The sequence below is a fragment of the Globicephala melas genome, chromosome X (genome assembly GCF_963455315.2).
Source record: "Globicephala melas chromosome X, mGloMel1.2, whole genome shotgun sequence".
Classification (NCBI taxonomy): domain Eukaryota; kingdom Metazoa; phylum Chordata; class Mammalia; order Artiodactyla; family Delphinidae; genus Globicephala; species Globicephala melas.
This window is the reverse complement of record NC_083335.1, coordinates 112,555,217-112,576,004: the sequence shown is the minus strand read 5'-3', so window position 1 is coordinate 112,576,004 and position 20,788 is coordinate 112,555,217. Positions and strand designations below refer to the sequence as shown.

The window sequence follows — 20,788 nt, the reverse complement described above, 5'->3', positions numbered from 1 at the left end:
TAACGGGGTGGGGCTTTGGCTTAGGCATGTGCTGGGGCGCCTCATGTTGGGTGATCAGATCTGGGGGTTCGTATTTTCTCGGGTGGCTCACCCAGGTCCCTCTGGACTGAAAGTCCCTCTTGATATTTGGAACGTTTACATGAGTGGGAAAGGAAAACCCAGGACAGTGGACCTCACTCTTCAGCTCTTTCCCGAGAGGCTGAGGTACAACTTTTACACATGTACTTCAAATCCTCTTTATTTCTGTTTTCGAGGGGGCCTGTATGGAGGCTGGCGTCTCCTGGGGGTATGCTAAGCAAAGGAGGCTGGAGGCAGAAGGCCGTGATGCATCTTTAGCACACTGAGTGGCTGGAGAACCACTGAGGTGTTCTAGATGGCGAGGCCAAGGGCCAGGGGTAGAGGCCGAGGGCCGGGGTAGAGGCCCAGGGCCAAGGGTAGGGGCCGAGGGCCAGGGGAAGGGGCCGAGGGCCAGGGGTAGGGGGCCGAGGGCCAGGGGTAGGGGCCGAGGGCCAGGGCAAGGGTCTGCGGGCCAGGGGTAGGGGCCGAGGGCCAGGGGAAGGGGCCGAGGGCCAGGGGTGGGGGCCAAGGGCCAGGGCAAGGGTCTGCGGGCCAGGGGTAGGGGCCGAGGGCCAGGGGAAGGGGCCGAGGGCCAGGGGAAGGGGCGGAGGGCCAGGGGTAGGGGTCAAGGGCCAGGGGAAGGGGCTGAAGGTCAAGGGAAGGGGCGGAGGGCCAGGGGAAGGGGCCAAGGGTCAGGGGAAGGGGCTGAGGGTCAGGGGAAGGGGCTGAGGGCCAGGGCAGAGCATGGTGTAGTCTGATCCTCATTCTCTGACCCTGCCTGGTCCCTCCTAGCTGACTGAGCAGGGAGGGGACAGAGCAGCTAATACGCTGTTACATTCCTGCAGGAGCTCTTCAGCCTCTATGGTGTGAGATGACTAAAGCCCATTTAGCAGTCACTTGTAAAAGTAATTACAAGATGAGAGAAAGAAGAGCATCCTGGGACTATGGGCTGTGAAAGCCAATTAATTCAACAAACATTCGTTGAGCAACCGACTATGTAGTAAGCATCGTAAAGTATTAGTCCTGGGGGATACAAATGATAAGATATACTCTTGCCTTGTGCTGGGCACTTGAGGGGTATGGGAAAGAGATGCGGTACAGGGGAGACAATGACCAGAATAGTGATTTTGCTCTATTAAAAGGCTAGTGATGTGACAGAAAAGTAGTGAAAAGGACTATGGGAATACAGAATGGAATTGACTGTGGTTTCAAAGATAAGGTTGGTCTTGAGGTGATTTGAAGAAAGAGTCTGGTGGGTAAAGATGTGGGGAAGGGGGACTTTCCTGGTGGTCCAGTGGGTAAGACTCTGCACTCCCAATGGAGGGGGCCTGGGTTTGATCCTTGGTCGGGGAACTAGATCCCACATGCGTGCCGCAACTAAGAGTCTGCATGCTGCAACTAAGAAGTCCGCATGCCACAACTCAGAAGTCCACATGCCGCAACGAACATCACATGTGCCACAACTAAGACCCAGCGCAGCCGGAAGGAAGGAAGAAAGGGAGGGAGGAAAGAAAAGAAAGAAAGGAAAGAAACATTTAAAAACAAACAAACAAAAAAGAAGTGGGGAGACATCCAGCTTCCAGGTGAGAGACATGCCAGGTGCTGAGAGGCCTGCATGGCTGTCCTGTGTTGAGAGGCCGGTTGGCATCTGGAGTGGCTGAAGCCTTGGATGCAGGAAGGGGAGGAGACAAGCTTGTTGGCAAGGTAGTTTGGGCCAGACGAGAGGGCTCAAAACCATGCTCAGGGCTCTGGGTTTTACAAGAAAGGGCACGAGGAGCCCCGGAAGCCTGCTTGAGTTGGGGGGGCGGTCTTGTTTTAATAAGATATCTTGGAGGGAATGTGGAGTATGGTGTGTGAGGTCTCAGGAGTCTGGGGGCCGGACTTGAAGGAGTAGGTTTGTGAGCAGAGACTATGAACTTGGGGAGCTGTGGTGGAGGGAGAATAGAAAATAGGGGTCCACTAATGTTCTTGGAGAATTCTTCCAACCCCTCACGCCAGGACGTTGAATTTTTAAATCTCTCTGAGGAAGTCTTTAAAAATACTTGAAGGAGGAAGCTTATTCAAACCTTTGAACAGTTTTGAAAATTTATTACATTTCAGCTCGGAAGGAAAGTATTATTTCAGGCAAACTGGAACGGGTGTGGACTGATTACTCAGCACAGCCACTTAATCTTTCAGAATTAGGTAGGAGGGAAGCTATTTTAGTGGCCTTCCATCTTCTTCCAGAACTTGGTCCAGGTTCCTCCCAAATGGTCAGTGAATTTTTCTGATGCGTGTCCAGCACCCCGACAGTTGAGCGTACATCTGTAGGCTGTGAGGAAGTTGATTTCATCCATTCCTTTTTTTTTTTCATCCCATCTCTTGCCTTCCACCTGAGAAAACAAACATGAGTCCATAGGTTCTTGTTATGTGTTAGAACTTTGCACAATGTGTAACCTAAGATGGGTCCAGCTGAGAGGGTTGCAGGTTTGGAGTTTAGACTAAAGAAGAGGAGTGGAGTCTTTTCATTTTTTCTTTATTTTGAGAAAATCCTGGCAACTGGGACTGTTTGAAGGAGCAGTTACATAAAATATCTCCTGCTAGTTGAGTGTCTGGGATAAAGCACCACAATTTTTTCTTTAGATTGCATTAAAACGTTTCTACCCACAATTTAGAACTTTTCCACGGAGAATTTAGATTTAGAACATTTTGAACCTCAATAAAGAAAAAAAACTTACAGAATTAACCTGCAGTTTGGACTGAGAAGTCTCAAGCTTACGAGATTCCATATGTAAGTTCCAAAGGCCTATAATTTATCATCCTTGCGGCTTGACTATTTCAGAAAGTTCTTGGCATGTCTCATGGAGGTTTGGTGTACAAAGAGCAAGAAGAGTGGCCTATGGGCTTACCTCACTTATGTGTGTATATTCTACATTGGCTACAAAGCAGTGATTCTACTGGTATATGGGAGCAAAGGACAGATTCCAAGGTAAATGAGGCGGTTTACTAATGCCAGATTTGGGTGTTAGTCTTGAAGTACCACAGTGAATATTTTAGCAGCAATTTCAGTTACCTTTAGTTAAGAGCTTTTCTAGTTCTGTGTGATAGTTGTGCTAAAGGAAGGTTACCTTGATAATAAATTAACACTGACTGAAATATAGTTGTTAAGTTGTTCACGTGGCAAGGATTACAGTTTCTTAACATTAGGAATTACTCTGCAAGACACCTATATTGATGATGTTAGTTTTTTTCCATGTATAGGCAATCCTGTATCCGAAGATGTGTAATTTATTTATTCACAGTAAGGAATGTATTATAAAACACAATTACTTGAGCTTCCCTGGTGGCACAGTGGTTAAGAATCCGCCTGCCAATGCAGGGGACATGGGTTCGAGCCCTGGCCCGGGAAGATCCCACATGCCACGGAGCAACTAAGCCTGTGTGCCACAACTACTGAGCCTGCGCTCTAGAGCCCGCAGGCCACAACTACTGAAGCCTGCACACCTAGAGCCTGTGCTGCGCAACAAGAGAAGCGATGACAGTGAGAACCCCGCGCACTGCAACGAAGAGTAGCCTCCGCTCGCGGCTACTAGAGAAAGCCCGCACACAGCAACGAAGACCCAATGCAGCCAGAAAAACAAACAAACAAACAACTCAGTTACTTTTTATTTGTGAGGGTTGCTTCATTCACTTGATGGAGAATTTTTTGGACTGTATACTGTATGCCTATCCTTGCGCTAGGAGATAAATAGAAATTAACCATTGCCCTTGGAGAGAAGACATTTTAATGGGAGGCAGAGATAAACAGATAATTATAATATTTGATAAGTGCTGAAATAGACATTAAAAAGCTTGAATTGGAGAATTTCTAAATGTATACAAACATACACAGTAGGAGGATGAGCCCTCACAAACCCGTCACCCAACTTCAGGCATTTTCAACTCTCAGTAATGCTTGTTTCACCCATACTCTCCAGTTACTCCCTTTCCTCCTTTTATTTTGGAGCAAATCCAAGACAATAAGGTATCATGTGATAGACATTTATAGACATTTGAATAGTCAGAGAGTACACTGGGAAAAGAGACTATACCTGGTGAGTTGAGAAGGAGCTACAGAGCAGTAACATCTGAGTTTAATCTAGTGGGGAGTGAGGATGTTCTAGGTCGAGGTGAATGGAATGGAACCCAACAATTATTGAACACCGTTAAGCATCATATCAGGTTCATTTAGTACATTATTTAATTTTTTCCCTCATAGTCTTATGGGAGAGACAATATCTCTATTTTATCAGTATATACGAGGAAACTAGATTTCAGCCTGACCAACCTTGACTTCAAGGCTGTTTAGTTTCCCATCTTCTGCACCGTGTACCTTAGGCACAGAAATGTAGAAGATCAGGATGTGCTTGGGAAAGCAGGAGAAGCTGAATGCAGCTACAGAATTGTGTGCATGTGTGTGTCCAGAGATGAAACTAGAGAAGCTGCTCAGGGCCAGGTTGTGAAGGAAGTTTAATGCTGCACTAAGAAGATAGGATTTTGTCCTGAGGTGGTGGGGATCCAGGCTGAGATGCCTTTAAGCATGAGAACAGTATTGTTAGCTTTTAAAAGGCAGATATGCAGGCACTATGGAGGATGAACTGGAGTTGGAAGATGAGCTGAGGAGAGACTGGTTCGAGAAAATTATTTGTTCAACCACTATTTATTAAGCATAATCAACGTGGCAGGGAAAGGAACTGGTGAGCAAGACACACATCTCCCTATTTCATGGAGCTTAGCCTAGTAGAGAATCAGTTACGTTTAAATGGCCTATTGTGATGTGATTTTATAATAAGAAATATATATTTGGTCTTCAACCCAGTTCCTGGCACAGAGCTTCAAAAACCCTTGGGATTTCCTGTGATAAGAGCAATAAAAGTGTCTTTTATGTTAACGAGGTGACTTTTGGAAAAGTCCCTAGGTAACAAGGTTGGAAGCTGCTTCCAGGGAACCAGATGGCTAGAGGGTTGGAACTTTCAGTACTCCCCCGCAATCCCCACCGAAACTGGAAACCATACAGATGTCCAGTGGCAGGGGATAAATAATACTGAGTGACAACAAAAATGAGTGAACCACAGTTTCACTCAACAACTTGGAAGAATGTCACAAACAAGTTTAGAAACAAGCAAGACTAATCTGTAGTATTAGAAGTTAGGAAAATGACGGATGGGTAGTGACTGAAAGGAGCTTCGAAGGGGGGCTTCTAGAGGCTTGTAAGTTTGGATTTCTTTCATTTTTTTAAAAAAATTATTTATTTGGCTGCGCCGGGTCCTAGCTGGGGCATGCGGGATCTTCGTTGAGGCACGTGAGATCTAGTTCCCTGACCTGGGATTAAACCCAGGCCCGCTGCATTGGGAGCGTGGAGTCTTAACCACTGGACCACCAGCAAAGTCCCTGTTTCTTGATCTGGGTGCTCGTTATGTAGTTGTATTCAATTGGTGAAAACGCATCTAACTACATACTATACACTTATTTGTATGCTTTTCTGTTTGTATATTATGCTTTTCTATAGGAATATACTTCAATAAAAAGCTAAATATATAAATTATTGGAAAAAAGTTTAAGTTTCAAGAGCAACATTTCTTCTAGAAACAAATTCTGATAATAAGTATTGATGCCTCCTTGTACACCTGAGGAAAACTGACACACTATTATATGAAAGTCACACTTTAAAAGAGAAACCTGTCCCTGTACAGTAATTTGTGTGAATTCTATTAAAAAATAAAATATGTCACGATGGCCAGGTGAGATATTAGGAAGGATTAAGGCAAGGCAAAGGAGAAGATAGCCTTGATTTGGCAGATGGTTCTGTGATAGATGTGAATGTGGTTAGCATCGAAGATAAGTTTCTGATTTGGGATATGGAATTGTTGATGCCAGCAACTGAGGCGAGGGCTGCTGGAAGATCTGTAGGTTCAAGGATATGTGGGGAAGGGCAAATGAGTAGGGCTTATTTAATTTATGTTATGTCTGAGATGGCTTAGGGTATCCACGTAGAGTTGTCCAGTAGGGTTTTGGAAAAGTGCATGAAGTATCTGAGTTGTTAGGTTTGGAGAGAGCGGTTTGGTGATCATTAGCATTTGGATTGTCACCCATGCCTGGGCCACACCACTGACCAATTAAAGCAGAATCTTTGGGGGTGGAGGCTAGGTCTCTATTTTTCAAAAGCTCCTCGGGTTATTCTAATATGCAGCTAGAATGGGAACAAAATAAACAAGTAGACCAAAAAATTAGACAATGGCATGTTTATTGAATGGACACTGTTGTGGGCACTACTACTTTAGCCTTCATGAGGTAAGTACCTGTTTACACTTAAGGGGAGACTGAGGCACGAGAGATAAGTAACTTGCCTTAGGTTATACAGGTAGCCGGTTGGTGCTAGGGCCAGGATTCACACCCAAGTCATTTACTCCAAGAACTGTTCTCTTTACCATAACACCCTATTGCTTCTCCACTCAAGAATGAATCCGGGAGGGTTGAGACTTTGGAATGACAGTGTGAGAAACTCAGCAGATCCTCTTTCCAGTGAAAGAGCCTCTTAACTGGTAAAAATTGTAAAGGATAATCATTTAAAGTCTCTGGAAATTGACCTGAAGACATACAGCAAACGTAGAAACATTTATTCAAGAAAATCTCCTAAATCTTAGTAAGAACAGTGAGCCAGCAGCCTCTGAGCCACGACCTCTTCCTCTCCCCACCCCCACCAGTTCCACATGGTGGAGGCTCTGTTTTCCGTGGGTCTAGCTGAGAAGACAGGACTCACTCCCCCCAACCCCAGCTCATAGTCTAGGGCTAGGAGAGGTGGACTGTGGGCTACTGGAAGTACCAGAAGTACCAACAGGAGAAAGAGAGAGAGGGCCAGAAAAATATTTGAAGAAATAATAGTGAAAAACTACCCGAGTTTGATGACAAACAGTAGTCTTCACATCCAAGAAGCCCAGCTCTGTCCTGACTCCTTCTGTGGCTGCCAGTCTCGCTGTGACTGCAGGCAGGGGATGCCTGCAATACAGTGAAAATACCTGGAATGCGGGTGGGAGAGAATGGAAGTAAGGCCACTTAAAATGCCACAAAGCTTGCTGTTTTTCCTGAGATTCAGCTGTTTTTCTTGAATAAACACTCCCCGCATTGCTGCAGACTTTTGGTTAGTTTCCAGAGTTGTGTCCATTTTTGTTGGTTTCTCATTGCTCTGATGGAGGAGAGAATTTTTGGAGACCCTTATTCTGCTATTTTTTGTTGACATCCCGTTGAATTTTAATAGGAATTTTCTTCAGATTACTTAGTGTCTGTTTATAGTTTGTTCTGAAAGTGTTTGTTAGGTTAATTATTGGAAGTCTAAAACTCTATCCATAGGACCAACTAAGAAGAATAATAAAAAATGCACAGTGTATCTTTATAGCAGAATATTATGCAGTTGTTAAAATAAAGTGGTAATTTTAACTGCGCGCTAGAGAAAAATATTCAGGGGATGATGCTAAATGAAAAGCAAGTTGCAAAATAGTATGTGGTATTCTATTTTCATAAAGTTTGAATAAGCAACAAGAAAAACAGGTGTGTGCTATATATATATGCTGAGAACATTTCTAGGAGAAATGAAAATGTTTTCCTTTGGGGCACCAAAGGGAGTGGGGGTGCTTGTTACTTCTTCACCCCCACTTACTATTATTTGAACTTTTGAGTATCTGTTACTTTGAAGTAACTTTAAAGAAGTCATTGAAGGGACTTCCCTGGTGGTGCGGTGGTTAAGAATCCGCCTGCCAATGCAGGGGACATGGGTTCAAGCCCTGATGCCACATGCCGCGGAGCAACTAAGCCCATGCACCACAACTACTGAGCCTGTGCTCTAGAGCCTGTGAGCCACAACTACTGAAGCCCATGCGCCTAGAGCCCGTGCTCCGCAATGAGAAGCCACCGCCAGGAGAAGACCGCGCACCGCAACGAAGAGTAGCCCCCACTCACTGCAACTAGAGAAAGCCCACACGTAGCAACGAAGACCCAACGCAGCCAAAAAAAAAAAAAAAATAAATAAAATTTAAAAAATAATTTAAAAAAATAACTCACTTTTAATTTCGATCAACTAGGATAACCCACAAGTAGTGATTATGACTAATCTGTTCTCTCTTCACCCCGGTGACTTTCTAGACTTTAGACTTTGTATGTTACAATCCACCCCCTGAAAAAGTCACTCTTTTGTAAGAAGCTTAACAGCCATTCTTCGTCACCTTTATTTTTATCTTTGAAAGAGGAGGAATAACCACCCAGTCCTGAAACATCACGCGTAGGTAGAATTGAATTATCCAAATTGAAAACCTCCCTGCAAACTGGAGGAAAAAGAATCCAACCAGCGTGTACCCATAGGTTCTCCAGGGACTTTTTGGTTAGTTACCCCATGAAATCCTTGAGATTTCATAATCTATTTTGTCTCATTTTGCTGTTATGAAATGGAGTTTTCAGCATCCCTTCTCTTGTCTGTTTTCAGATCACAGAACTCTGTGGTGCCAAGCGGGTTGGTTATTTTGGTCCAACACAGTTTTACGTTGCCCTGAAATTAATTGCTGCAGCACAGTCTGGCCTCCCTGTGCGGATAGAGAGTATTAAATGTGGTAAGTATCTCCCATTGATACATTTTATTATCCATGACAGGTTTCCTGTTTATGATAACCATTTTTAGTGGGTTTAAGGCCTGTTCTATAAGCATTTGTGGAATTCTTCCTTTCTTCTTCCAACTCTTCTTTAAAGTAAAATAAAACTTACCAGGTATCTTAGTGGGTTTTTTTTCTTTTTTAATGAGAAAAAAATTCAGAGTGACCTGAGATTAGTTCCTTTTAACTCACTTGCAGTTAAAAATAGATTTCGTTCTTTAGCCGGCAAAGATTGGGATGGGGATTCTAGAACCTGTGGCAAAATACTAAGACCGTTTAATTTTCCACTCGAGGAATCTATAATGTCGTTTAAGGCTCTATTAGGGCTGAGTAACTAGGAGAATTTGAGTGGAACTGCCCCTTCTGTCTCTCTTCTTTCCCTGCCAGGCACGTCAGGTATGATCATCTTTTAATCTCCCAATTCCCAAAGCACTATTTTCATGATTGTTAAGTACTCGGGGGCTACCAAGATTTTTGCAGAATGAATTTATCTTCTCAAAGTTTTGATTTACCATTTTCTTACCTTGCTATCCCTGCCCCCAACCCAGGACATACTTGAGCACTTAAACCAAGAGTAAAGCCCCAAACTCTTAGCATCATTTGCACTTCTTCAGTACTGGTTTTACCACGCTGTTTAAAGAAGGTGGTTATTCAGTGGATGTGCTGAGGTCCTTTTTTAGTTCACTCTGATATGAATTACTTTCCTGTGGCCACACAGCTATGCAGGAACTTTGTCCTTTTCCTCATTTTGAGATAAAAATGACTCCGCTGTTCCTACCTGTTCTGTGAAGTCCCTGGTGGACCTCGACGTGGGTTGAGGATTTATGGTTAGTCCGTGACAACCTTGTAGGACAGCTGCAAATAGCAGAGAAGATTCTGATAGCTTGACTATGGGAAATGAAAGCTTTTTACACTAACCATCAGGAGGCCGCAATCATCCTGCTAACCTTTATTAAAGGCTTAGTGGGTGTCAGACACCATCTCATTTAGTCCTCATGACATCTACCTACATTAGATAATTGTGTCAGTTTCCATTGCCTTCGATAAGCTGTGATAACAAGTACCATTGAAATCTCAGTGCCTAATGGAATAAAGGCTCGCTTCCTGCTTTGCGGTGGGTCAGGCTGAGTAACTTGCCTAAGGATTGTAAGGTTCTAACCAGCTCTAGCCAGGAGCTCAGCCTCCAGTTCCCGTGCTCTTCATTGCTATGCACAGTAGCCTCTTCTTGATGATTCTTTCTGTTTAGTAAGGTGCTGACTCTAATCTGTAATCCTGGATGTTTTCCGAATGGGAAAAAAAATCTGACCCCCAAAGCATCCCTCAGTATTAGAAAATTTGGTTCCAAAATAGGTTTCATGATGAAGTATTATTTCAGTGGCCGGTTTGGTGTCTAATGGTCACTGCTATCATTCACTTGCTGTGATTAGTTCAAAGTTACAGCTCACTGAATTTCGATTTGTGGTAGGCAGTGATAGTTTCCATTCCATTGTAAATGGTCATTAAGCTTTATTGTAGTATCCCCCAACTTCATCTTCTGGAAGAGTTAAGAGCTGCTTTATTGTATAAAAGAATAAACTTCTGACACCTTTGTTGCTTATATTTGGTTAGACTGAAGTCTTTTACCTGATTTGTGCTCAGATCTACAGCTTAATTTCCTGGGGGGACGGGGTGGAAGGGATGGACTAAGTTATCACTTGTGTAAAGGATTAACCCTTTTCCCAAATACAAGGCTTTCTCCATTGTATTTTATAAATCCTGATGCTGCCTTTTACCTCTGAGGGTTTAAGTATACTCAGAGTTAATTCTGAATTTCCTTCCTTCATTTAAAGATTTATTAAATGATAGTTATTTGTAGTCAGCATATGTTGAGTAAGGATGAGGGCAAGACAGGGCCAAACTTTGAGCTGCTACTTAGCATTTTCCGATTTGTTGCTTGAAATCCATTAGCTTAATGTTTGATGACACAAACCTTGAAGGCCAAAGAGAATGCTCTCTGAGAACCTAATCTGAAAGGCTGCTACCTTTAAAAGGCCCTGTCACACCCAAGGAGTTGTGAGTCTACCCTTCCTTCTGTAAGAGTCATACCCTTATTTCATGAATGACATGTGCCTGTGTGTATGTTAACCTCTAACCCCTAGCCATTCCCATTTTGCTGAATACCCCTACCATATGCAGTTGCTTAAGCCAGGAACTTAGAAGCCATTCTTTTTTTTTTTGATATTTATTTTTTCTTATTTTATGGCTGCACTGCACAGCATGTGGGTAGAAGCCCTTCTTGATTCCCCCCTTTCCCTCATTCACAATATAATCCATCAAAATCCACTGCCCATTCCCTCCATCTCTCTGCTTCTGCTGGACCAGGCCACCTGCAGCCACACCTGAGCACCACGATGATTTTGTCATTGGTTTCTTGGCCTTCTCTATTCTCTACGCCAGTCTCTTTTCCCACACAGCGGTAAGAGTGGTCTTTTCAAAATAGCCACCAGATCATTTTATCCAGCTTCTTGAAACCCTCCCAGTGGTTGCTTGTTGTACATAGTGCTAAGTTCGGAGTCCCTACACTGATCTGTAAGGCCCTGCATAACCTAGTCTCTGCCTACTTCTCCATCCTCATCTCAAACCTCTTCTTCTTGCTTGCAGTCTGTCCCCCAGCCTCACTGGCCTTCTAGCCATTTCTGGGCCACCTCTTTTCCTGTGGTAGGAAAGACCATATGTTATGTCGAGGTGTTGGGTTGCTAGCAGTCTGTTCTTCCCCCTCTCCTTCCCATGCTGGCTCCTCCTCCTTATTCTTCAGGATTCCGAGGCCGCCCCCACCATCCTTTCTAAAGTATGTCCTGTCAAATTAATTCATCAACAAAGGAACCAGCATGTAGTAAAGCTGGTTCAAGAAAGTCAGAAGTATTTATAGTCATGGAAAGAAAGAATGCTGGAATAAGATTGCTAAATTACATATAAAATTGATTAATGCCCTACAGTGCAATAAAACTGGAACTGGGTTATTATACTCTTTTCTAAGATAAAATTCATTTGCATTGCTGTCAGACAAGAAGTATTTGTTAGCTAACAGTTTTCTACAAGTTAATATCTACACTTTCAGAATTGTAAAATGCCTAATCAAGAGTAAATAGTAACTTAAAAAGCACACATCCCTAGGGAATGAGGTACTCCTTGGATGGGCCCATTAGATAATGCTAGGTAATGTGGCAGGCCCCTCCCTACTTTATTCTCTCTCACCGCTGGCTCCTTCATAGCACTTTTATCAGAGTTTGTAAATACTCCTTTACAGGTTTGACAAGTTTTTTGTCTGTCTTCCTTAGCAGTCTGCAAGTCCAAGGGGAAAGGAGGAGCTTCTGGTAATCCCTGCACTGAGGGGCCTTGTGGGTACTCAGAGCATGTTTGTTGAATGAATGAATGAATGAATGAATGAATGAAGACATAAATGCCTGTGCATGGGGAGCGAGTCTTAATCAGCTGTCACTCTTTAAACTCAAACATTTGGAATTCAGGTTCACCTGGAACTGCTGAGGGATGCCTACAGAAGTCATCTTTCTCAGGCTTTGGTTCCCACCCTCGTCTGCCCTTGAGAATCGTCTGGGTAACTTTTTTTTTTTTTTTGCGGTACGTGGGCCTCTCACTGTTGTGGCCTCTCCTGTTGCGGAGCACAGGCTCCGGACGCACAGGCTCAGCGGCCATGGCTCACGGGCCCAACCGCTCCGCGGCATGTGGGATCTTCCCGGACCGGGGCACGAACCCGCGTCCCCTGCATCGGCAGGCGGACTCTCAACCACTGCGCCACCAGGGAAGCCCCATCTGGGTAACTTTAAATGCAAAATAAAAAATACGAGTACCTGGGGCCACCTGCAGAAATTATCATTAAATTAGCCTGGGGTGTGGCCTGAGCGAGGGGGGTTTTCAGAGCTCCCCAGGTGATTCTTCTGTGGAGCCAGGGTTCAGAGTGACTTCTGAAGACAGCTGGGTGGAGTATTTTCAGGAGCTTTGCTTAAGCTCTGAGTACAGATTTGGTCACATCAGGGCCTGAACTGGGGGTAGACAAGAGGCGCCCAGGGTGTATAACTCCCTGCGCTTGCTCCCCGGGCCCTGCAAGTGCTGACACTGCCTTTCCACGGCCCTGAGAGGGCTGGCCCCAGGCTTCTCTCTGGCCTCACCCTAGTGGGAGCTGGGGCGACACGTTTGGTGAAAGCTGACTTAGAAGGACGGACGGCGGGTGTGAAGTTCAGAGCCAGCAGAGGAAACCACGTGCGAACATTTGCCCTGGGAGCTCCTGTACCTTCCTCCTTTCCGAAGACAGGCCAAGAGTGGGTGTGAGGACCGAGGGAAGGTGTAGCGGGGTCAAGAGTAGGGTTTTGAAGCTTTTTGGTGCCATGGGCCCCTTTGGCAGTGTGAAGCTTCTGGACCCCTTCTTGGGGTAATGTTTTTGTTTTTTTTAAAGAAGTTTTTATTGGAGTATAGTTGCTTTACAATGTTGTGTTCTGCTGTACAGCAAAGTGAATCAGGTATATGTATACATATATCCCCTCATTTTTGGATTTCCTTCCCATTTAGGTCACCACAGAGCAGTGAGTAGAGTTTTCTGTGCTATACAGCAGGTTCTCATTAGTTCTCTATTTTATACATAGTACTGTATCTATGTCACTCCCAATCCACCAATTTGTACCCCCCCCCACTTCCCCCCTTGGTAGCCATACGTTTTTTTCTCTACATCTGTGTCTCTGTTTTGGAGTAATATTTTAAATGCGTACAACGATGTGGGATTATAAAGGAAACCAATTAAAACTGACCCTTGAACAACTGGAGGGTTAATCCATGTATAATTTATAGTCAGCCCTCCGTATCCGCGGTTCCTCCACATCCATGGACCCAGCCAGCCACAGACTGTGTAGTTCTGTAGTATTTACTCTTGAAAAATATCCGCGTGTAAGTGGACTCACAGTGTTCAAAGCTGTGTTGTTCAAGGGTCAACTGTCTTTTGAAATTAAAACTGAGATATTTAAAAAAGTTGTTATATAGCAGTATACATGCTTCTTTATTAATGTATTAAATAAAAGATCTGTGATCCAAATAACTAGCATACTTTCAGAGTAGTGATGAACATAAACAGTACTTCAGGATGTCCACAGCAACTGTAATGTGATATAAAAATATCTGATTTCGGCGGGTGACAAAGTTGCAAGCACTGCTGACGATATTACAGCAGTTCATTGCTTACATTCATAATTGAAAGAAATGCTAACTTATGGTTAGGGTAGGGAGAATAAAGATGTAATTTACTTTCTTATCCAACATGACAGACCCCTTGATTTTTTCCCACAGCTCCTTTAAAGGGGAGTCTCTGAACCCCAGTAGTGCAATAATGTGATTCATGTGGTTTCTAGGGCTGTGTTCCTCATTCCTGACCTGGTGGTAGTCTGGCACAGTCTGCAGGGAAAGGAGAAAGAATTAGGACAAAGGATTGAGTTATTTATAAAAGGAAATGTGTTCAATTTTAAGATGGTTTTTTTGGTTTCCTTTTGTTAAATGTGCTCTTTTATGAAACTGATAATGGATAACTGTAACTTACCATCACCCCTCCAAAAAATTATAAGATCAGCCTTCCCACAGCAGCCTTTACCTGCTCATCTAGCTATCTAGCTTCCCATTTCCAAATTAGCAACAAATTTTTCCAAATTAACAGGTGGATAGCGCAGATAGGCGATTATAAGGCTTTGATCAACCCAGGTTTGGGTTAGTATGACCAACCTGATGTTTTTCCCAAGTAACTTAAGGAAAATGTGTGGGTTTGGCTTCACTTTGGAATTACTGAACATCGTTGTCATTAATTTTTGTTAACCTATAAGTAACTGGTATAAATGGATGGGCGACGAAAAGTAGTGGGAAGAGAAGGGAGCCCCAGGAGGCCAGGAGTGTTGTTAAGACTGTAGCTCTGCCGCCATTTTGCTGCATGAGTAAGACAAGACCCACCCTCCCCTTCTTGGGCTTAGTTCCTCACCTTTAAGATGTGGATACTTCCAGTAGATTTTCTCTAGACCATTTCCCCCTCTGACACGCCACAGTTTCAGCCTGAATGTTCAAACCTGCAATACAAAGACTATTTTAATTTTCAGGATGACAGTGTAGCCTAGTGGCTAAGAGTGTAGGCCCTAGCAGTAGACTACCTGATTTTGAATCCCTGCTCCATCACTCTTTATTTGTGTACCCTCAGGCAAGTTTCTTAATCTCTTTGAGCTTAAATGGCTCACCTGGAGAAGGGGTATCCCAATAGTAGCTGCCTTGTAGTTTTTGGCCAACCATCTAAACTGTGCTGTCTCATATGGTAGTCACTAGCCACGTGCGGCTGGCTATTGAGCATTAAAAATGTGTGTAGTGCGAGTGAGGAATTGAATTTTTAATTAAATTAATAATTAATTTAAATTATTTAAAATTTAAAAGTCAATTAATGTAAAATATTTTTCCATTAAATGCAACTGTATTGTTTTAGTAAGACTACATTTTACTTGAACCACTGTATTGTGTAAGACAGGGGTCAGCAAACTTTTCCTGTAAAGGGCTAGGTAGCGGATATTTTAGGCTTTGTGAGCCATATGGCCTTTGTTGCAAATATCCAACTCTGCCCCAGAACTGTGAAAGCAGAAGTGGACAATATGTAAACAAAAGAGTGTGGCTGTGTTCCAGTGAAACTATTTATGGACATTGAAATTTGTATTTCATAATTTTCACGTCCTGAAATATTTTTCTTTTGATGTTTTCCAAACATTCAAAAATGTAAAACCCATTCTTTTTTTTTTTTAAATTTATTTATTTATTTGGCCATGTTGGGTCTTTGTTTCTGTGCATGGGCTTTCTCTAGTTGCGGCGAGCGGGGGCCACTCTTCATCACGGTGCGTGGGCCTCTCACTATCACGGCCTCTCTTGTTGCGGAGCACAGGCTCCGGATGCGCAGGCTCAGCGGCCACGGCTCACGGGCCCAGCTGCTCCGCGGCATGTGGGATCTTCCCAGACCAGGGCTCGAACCCATGTCCCCTGCATTGGCAGGCGGATTCTCAACCACTGCGCCACCAGGGAAGCCCAAACCCATTCTTTTTTTAATGGTAATACTATTTTTTAAAACTGAAGTATACCTTGATGTACAATATTATATAAGTTACAGGTATACGGTATAGTGAGTCACAATTTTTTAAGGTTATACTCCATTTGTAGTTATTATAAAACATTGGCTATATTCCCTCTGTTGTACAATACATCCTTATAGCTTATTTTGTACATAATAATAGGCAGCAGGTTGAATGTGGTCCATAGGTATATCCCCAAGATAAATGAATTCATGTCTGTCAAAAACCATTTATAAGAATGTTCACAGCAGCTATATTCCTAATGGCTCCAAACTGGAAACAACCCAAATGTTCATCACAGGAGACTGGATTTAAAAAATTTCAATGTATTCATAAAAATAGATTATTCCATAGCAATGAAAAAGAATGAACTATGTCTTTGGATGATTATGTGGTGCATTGGATGATTATCACAGACAAAGTGTTGGTCAGAGAAGGTGGTCACAAAGATTAATATTGTATGATTCCATTATGTGAAGTTCTATAATGGCAAAGGTAATCTGTGGATTTAGAAATTAGAATAGGTTGCTAAGTGGGACAAGGCGAGGGGATTAACTAGAAAGGGATATGAAGGCAAATTCTATATGATGGAAATGTATCTTAATTTGGGTGTTTGCTATGAGCTTATACATACATTTGTTAAAAGTCTTCAAGTGGTACACTTAAGCTTTATATAAGTCATCCCTCCATACAAAATACTCCTTACGTAATTTAAGAAGAAATCAGTTAGTTGTTAACATTTAACATTATAGTATTTCTTAGTCAAATCCAGATTTCTGGCCATAATGGTCCACATTCCTTCATAGCAACCATCAGCCAAACTGTGCTGTTCCAGTAGGGTAGCCAGTAGCCACACTACTGCGGCGCCTGAGTGCCTGAGATGTGGTGTATCTGAATTGAGGTCTGTGGTACAGGTAAGTACACATGGGGGTTGGAAGCATTAGTCTGAAAAAAGAATGTAAACTATTATATTAATTTTTATCTTGATCACATGCTGTAATCTATAACATTGGGTTAAAATACACTAAATTAATTTCACCTGTATCTTTTGTGCTTTTTTCAATGTTAAAAATTTTAATTGTGACAAAATATATAGAACATAAAATTTACCATCTTCACCATTTTTAAGTGTACAGTTCAGTAGTGTTTAGTATATTCACGTTGTTGTGCGACCAATCTCCCCACCTTGCAAAATGGAAACTCCGCCCCCGTTAAACAACTCTTCACTCCCCTTCACCCCCGGCCCCTGGCACCCACCATTCTACTTTCTGTTTTTATGAGTTTGACGATTGATCCCTCATGTAAGTGAAACGATGTAGTATTTGTATTTTTGTCACTGGCTTCTTTACTTAACATTTTTTTTTGGTAATGTAGCTACTATACAATTTACAATGATATATGTGGCTGACATTATATTTCCAGTGGATAGCGTTGGAGGACACTGCACAGCAGCTGCCACTTTGTAATTTGCCATTTGTTACTGCATTTATGCTGCTTATGTTTCTTCTAATGAATTGAAGAGATTGAAGTATTTCTTATATTCATGACTCCATCAAACGTGGGAAAACAAAGGACTTTTTCCCTTAGAGGGTCACATGTTTAAAAAAGGAGAGGCATAGTTCTCTTTGTGGAAGGGAAAAATAGTCATTTCTATTTAATATACAAAGCATTTCTGTGTTCAAAGAATACAACGTAAGATGCCATTGTGAAACAAATGATTGCTGTGCTCATGGTGTCCTTGGCCCTTATCAGTATTTCATTTGAACTCTTGATGTGTTTCTTGGTGTTAATTCAGTTTGGGAGAAAAGATTCTAAACAACTACTACAAATAAATCTTCTCCTGTGATTACTTGACATAAATCACTGGATAGCAGGTACTTTATTGATTAATTTTCTAATAAAGTTGCACTGTTACATTTGGTGTACACATGACTAGGAAACAACATTTAGACTGAACATCGACAAACTAGAGTTTTACTTTTCACTTTTTAAAAGCTTGCAGCATTAAAAAAAAAAAGCTTGCAGCAGCTTAAGAAAAATAGCACCTTCATTAACCTTTTCAATGATAGGGATATCATTATATATGGTTACAATTCTGTTAAGTGAGAGTTGTTTACAACCTTGTAAACAAAGAAAGTACGAGGGAAATTCAGCTGTATTTTGTCTTTTGCTACCGGCGGGGGGAGGGAGGTTCTTTCCCAGGTGAACAATTTTGGAGAAATGCCATAGCCAGGGAAGGAGAGCGTGTGACGTGACGGTGTCCTAAAGGACAGCTGGGGGCTCTAGTGTAATAGTTGATATTCATCAGCCGGGTTTGTGTTCCATTGCTCCCAGAGTTATCTGTTGAACACCAGTGAAACGCTGGTCAGGGAGCTTAAAAATGCCAAGCATTTACTTCTTTTCTCCCTCAAATAGGGCTTGGAAGTAGCATCATCCTCTCATGGGCAGATTAGAGTGCAAGTTATTTTATGTGATCTCGTTCCATGTGTTTTAGATCCTTTTTGCAGACTGAGTTGAAACAAATACCTTTCTGAGAAGAGAACCGTAGGATTAGCTGATATTTGATTTACTAAGAATCTAGACTTTCTTTTTTCTTGCCTTTTTTCTTTTGAAGTCCATTCCTGCCTTGAGTGTTGGAGAGCTGCCATGGTTAGGGAAGAGTAAAACATTAAAAATGGTGGCCATCCTGTCTTTAGAGGAAAGTCTTGGTTTAATTTTCCAGATTGGTTATTCTATTTATGTCTCTTGGGCCCTTGGCTGATTGATCACGCAGGGATTTGTCATATTGCCTACTTCTTTAAATCAAATGTGGACATAGCAACTAAAAATAAACATGATGTGGATATTAGAGAACCAGGGGCCTTCTTTGCCTGGGGAGCTGGGATACTGCTTGCTGTTGCTAAGAGGTTTTCTGGCTTTAGCACAGCTTCAATCATTGGAAGTGCAGCTGTGTTTTTGGAAGAGGGAGCTAAGGGAAGGCAGAGGCACACTGATGAGTATTATCCCGAACAATGGATCCAGATGCAAATCATTATGCCTAATCCAGAATATTATACCCATTTTTGGCATTCTTGTGCTGTGTTGTGTGTGATTTGCTGTGCTGAGAACTCGAAGTGTGCCAAAGTATCATTTCTGTTTTCAGAATAGTTTTGTTAGAAATTTGAAAGCTAAGTAAATATACCAGACAGTTGGGTTTCAGCTCTTTGTGGCATAGAGTGTAGCTAATGGTTTTGACAGTAGAATCTGACTGAACGTTGGACTGATTGCTCTAACTTTATACCATTTTCCTTATTCCATTATGAAAAGACAACTGGAGATTGAGTGTGAAAATTGTTTAAGCAGTGACATAAGGTGAGAAAGTGTTGTATGCAGTAGGTTTGTCCTGGGAATGAGGGGCCTTTCTGTAGGTCAGCAGCACTGGCTGGTGAAGAGCCAGCTCTGCCACAGATGAGCTGTGTCTTCTTAGCTCCTTCTGCTCTGTTTCCACATCTATAAAAGGAGGCTAATGATCATCTTACTGTAGTGAGTTGTGAGGATTAAATGAGTTAATATTTGCAGATCTTAATACAGTGTCTGGCATATAATGAGCACTATATAAGTTCTGCCTGCTACTGTTTGTCACTTGATACTGAGTTCTACGACGTCACGTCCTTTTTCTTGGTGCCGAACTGAAGGCTGAAGTGGGAGATCTGTCCAAAACCTGAATTTGTTCTGAGATGATTCAACAGCATTTAAAAACGTTGAGCCAGGATACCGTGTTAAACTGTAGCATTTTTCTATTATGACATTATTATAGGAGTCCTTATTGTGTTGAAATCAAATTTAATCTATATTTAGTGTTCTGGAATTTTTCCTCAAAAGTGACTCATCTTTTGGCCGTTGAGTTCCCTTTTTTGCAGTTTTCAAATAAAGTCTCACTTGAGCTTCTCTGATTCTGCTCCTAAAGAACTGCCGCTGCCTCGCTTTATGATGTCAAAAACTGATGCTGAGATCCGGTTTGGGAACATGGCTGAGCTGCATGGAACTAAAGTTCAGATTCCATATTTAATCACAGAAAAAAATACCTTCAAAAGAATGGATGATGAGGATAAACAGGTAAATAGTCTGATCAGGCATGTCTGTTTGCTTTTGACCATGAATCCTCACAGAGCAGTGCCTCTTAGCTGCTGTCAAGCTTCCAGTGAATTGCACCATCTGGGTTACAATTATAGACTTGGAAGTGAGCCAGTAAAGTTTCCTTGTAGCGAGGAGAAGAGGCTGATGCATAGAAATTACCATTACCATGAGCCACCTATGGGCCATTTAGAGCTTACTTTAATGTAGAATTGGGTCTCAAGTAAGGCTACTGATTTAACACACTTATTTGATGTCTCTAATCACCATTTCCAAATGGGTTCTTCGAAATGTAACTTCTAGGAGTGTTTAATAAGTCCTTTCTTCCAAAAAAACCTGGAGAAAAGGTTTCTCTGGTTAAATATGTTTGGAGAATTCTGCTTCATGGACTATTCTCGGGGGAAGGGCTAAATACTCAGTCTTAGACGTTCACGGTGTACATTAGCACAGTAAAAGCCCTGAGAAGTCCTGCAATAAAGAGACATGGAGATCGGCATGTACTAAACTCCTTTCACCAGGGAATCCCTTCTTGGGGAGCATGTTTGGAGTGCCGTGTTGGGAAATGCTGCCATTACCTGTGTAGCCGGAAGAAGAATAGGGTGGATGGGCGTTTAAAATTAGACCACTATTTGCAATAGTCAGATAGTGACTGGTAGAGACCAAAGTGTAAATTCCAGATGAGTGAGCCTATCAAGAAGAGGTAAAATAGACTTACACATTAGTGAACCCTCAGGGCATCAGGGTACATCCCATACTTCCAATGAAGATAAGAGACTGAATTATGCAGAAAAGTCAAATTATATTCAATTATAGTATCTTCCATAAGGAAGAGAAATC

The 20,788-nt window shown here is 42.4% G+C and overlaps 1 protein-coding gene across 6 annotated transcripts in view; it reads left to right on the top strand.

The window, feature by feature from the left end:
* The window catches only part of REPS2 (RALBP1 associated Eps domain containing 2), a 233,700-nt gene that overhangs the window by 58,131 nt on the left and 154,781 nt on the right, over positions 1–20,788 (top strand). For all 6 annotated transcript variants that reach the window (XM_030848155.2, XM_030848153.2, XM_060292272.2 and 3 more), the window contains exons 2-3: positions 8,549–8,672; positions 19,785–19,933. In XM_030848155.2, the coding sequence (XP_030704015.1) occupies positions 8,549–8,672; positions 19,785–19,933 (273 nt within the window). The remainder of the gene's footprint in view (positions 1–8,548; positions 8,673–19,784; positions 19,934–20,788) is intronic.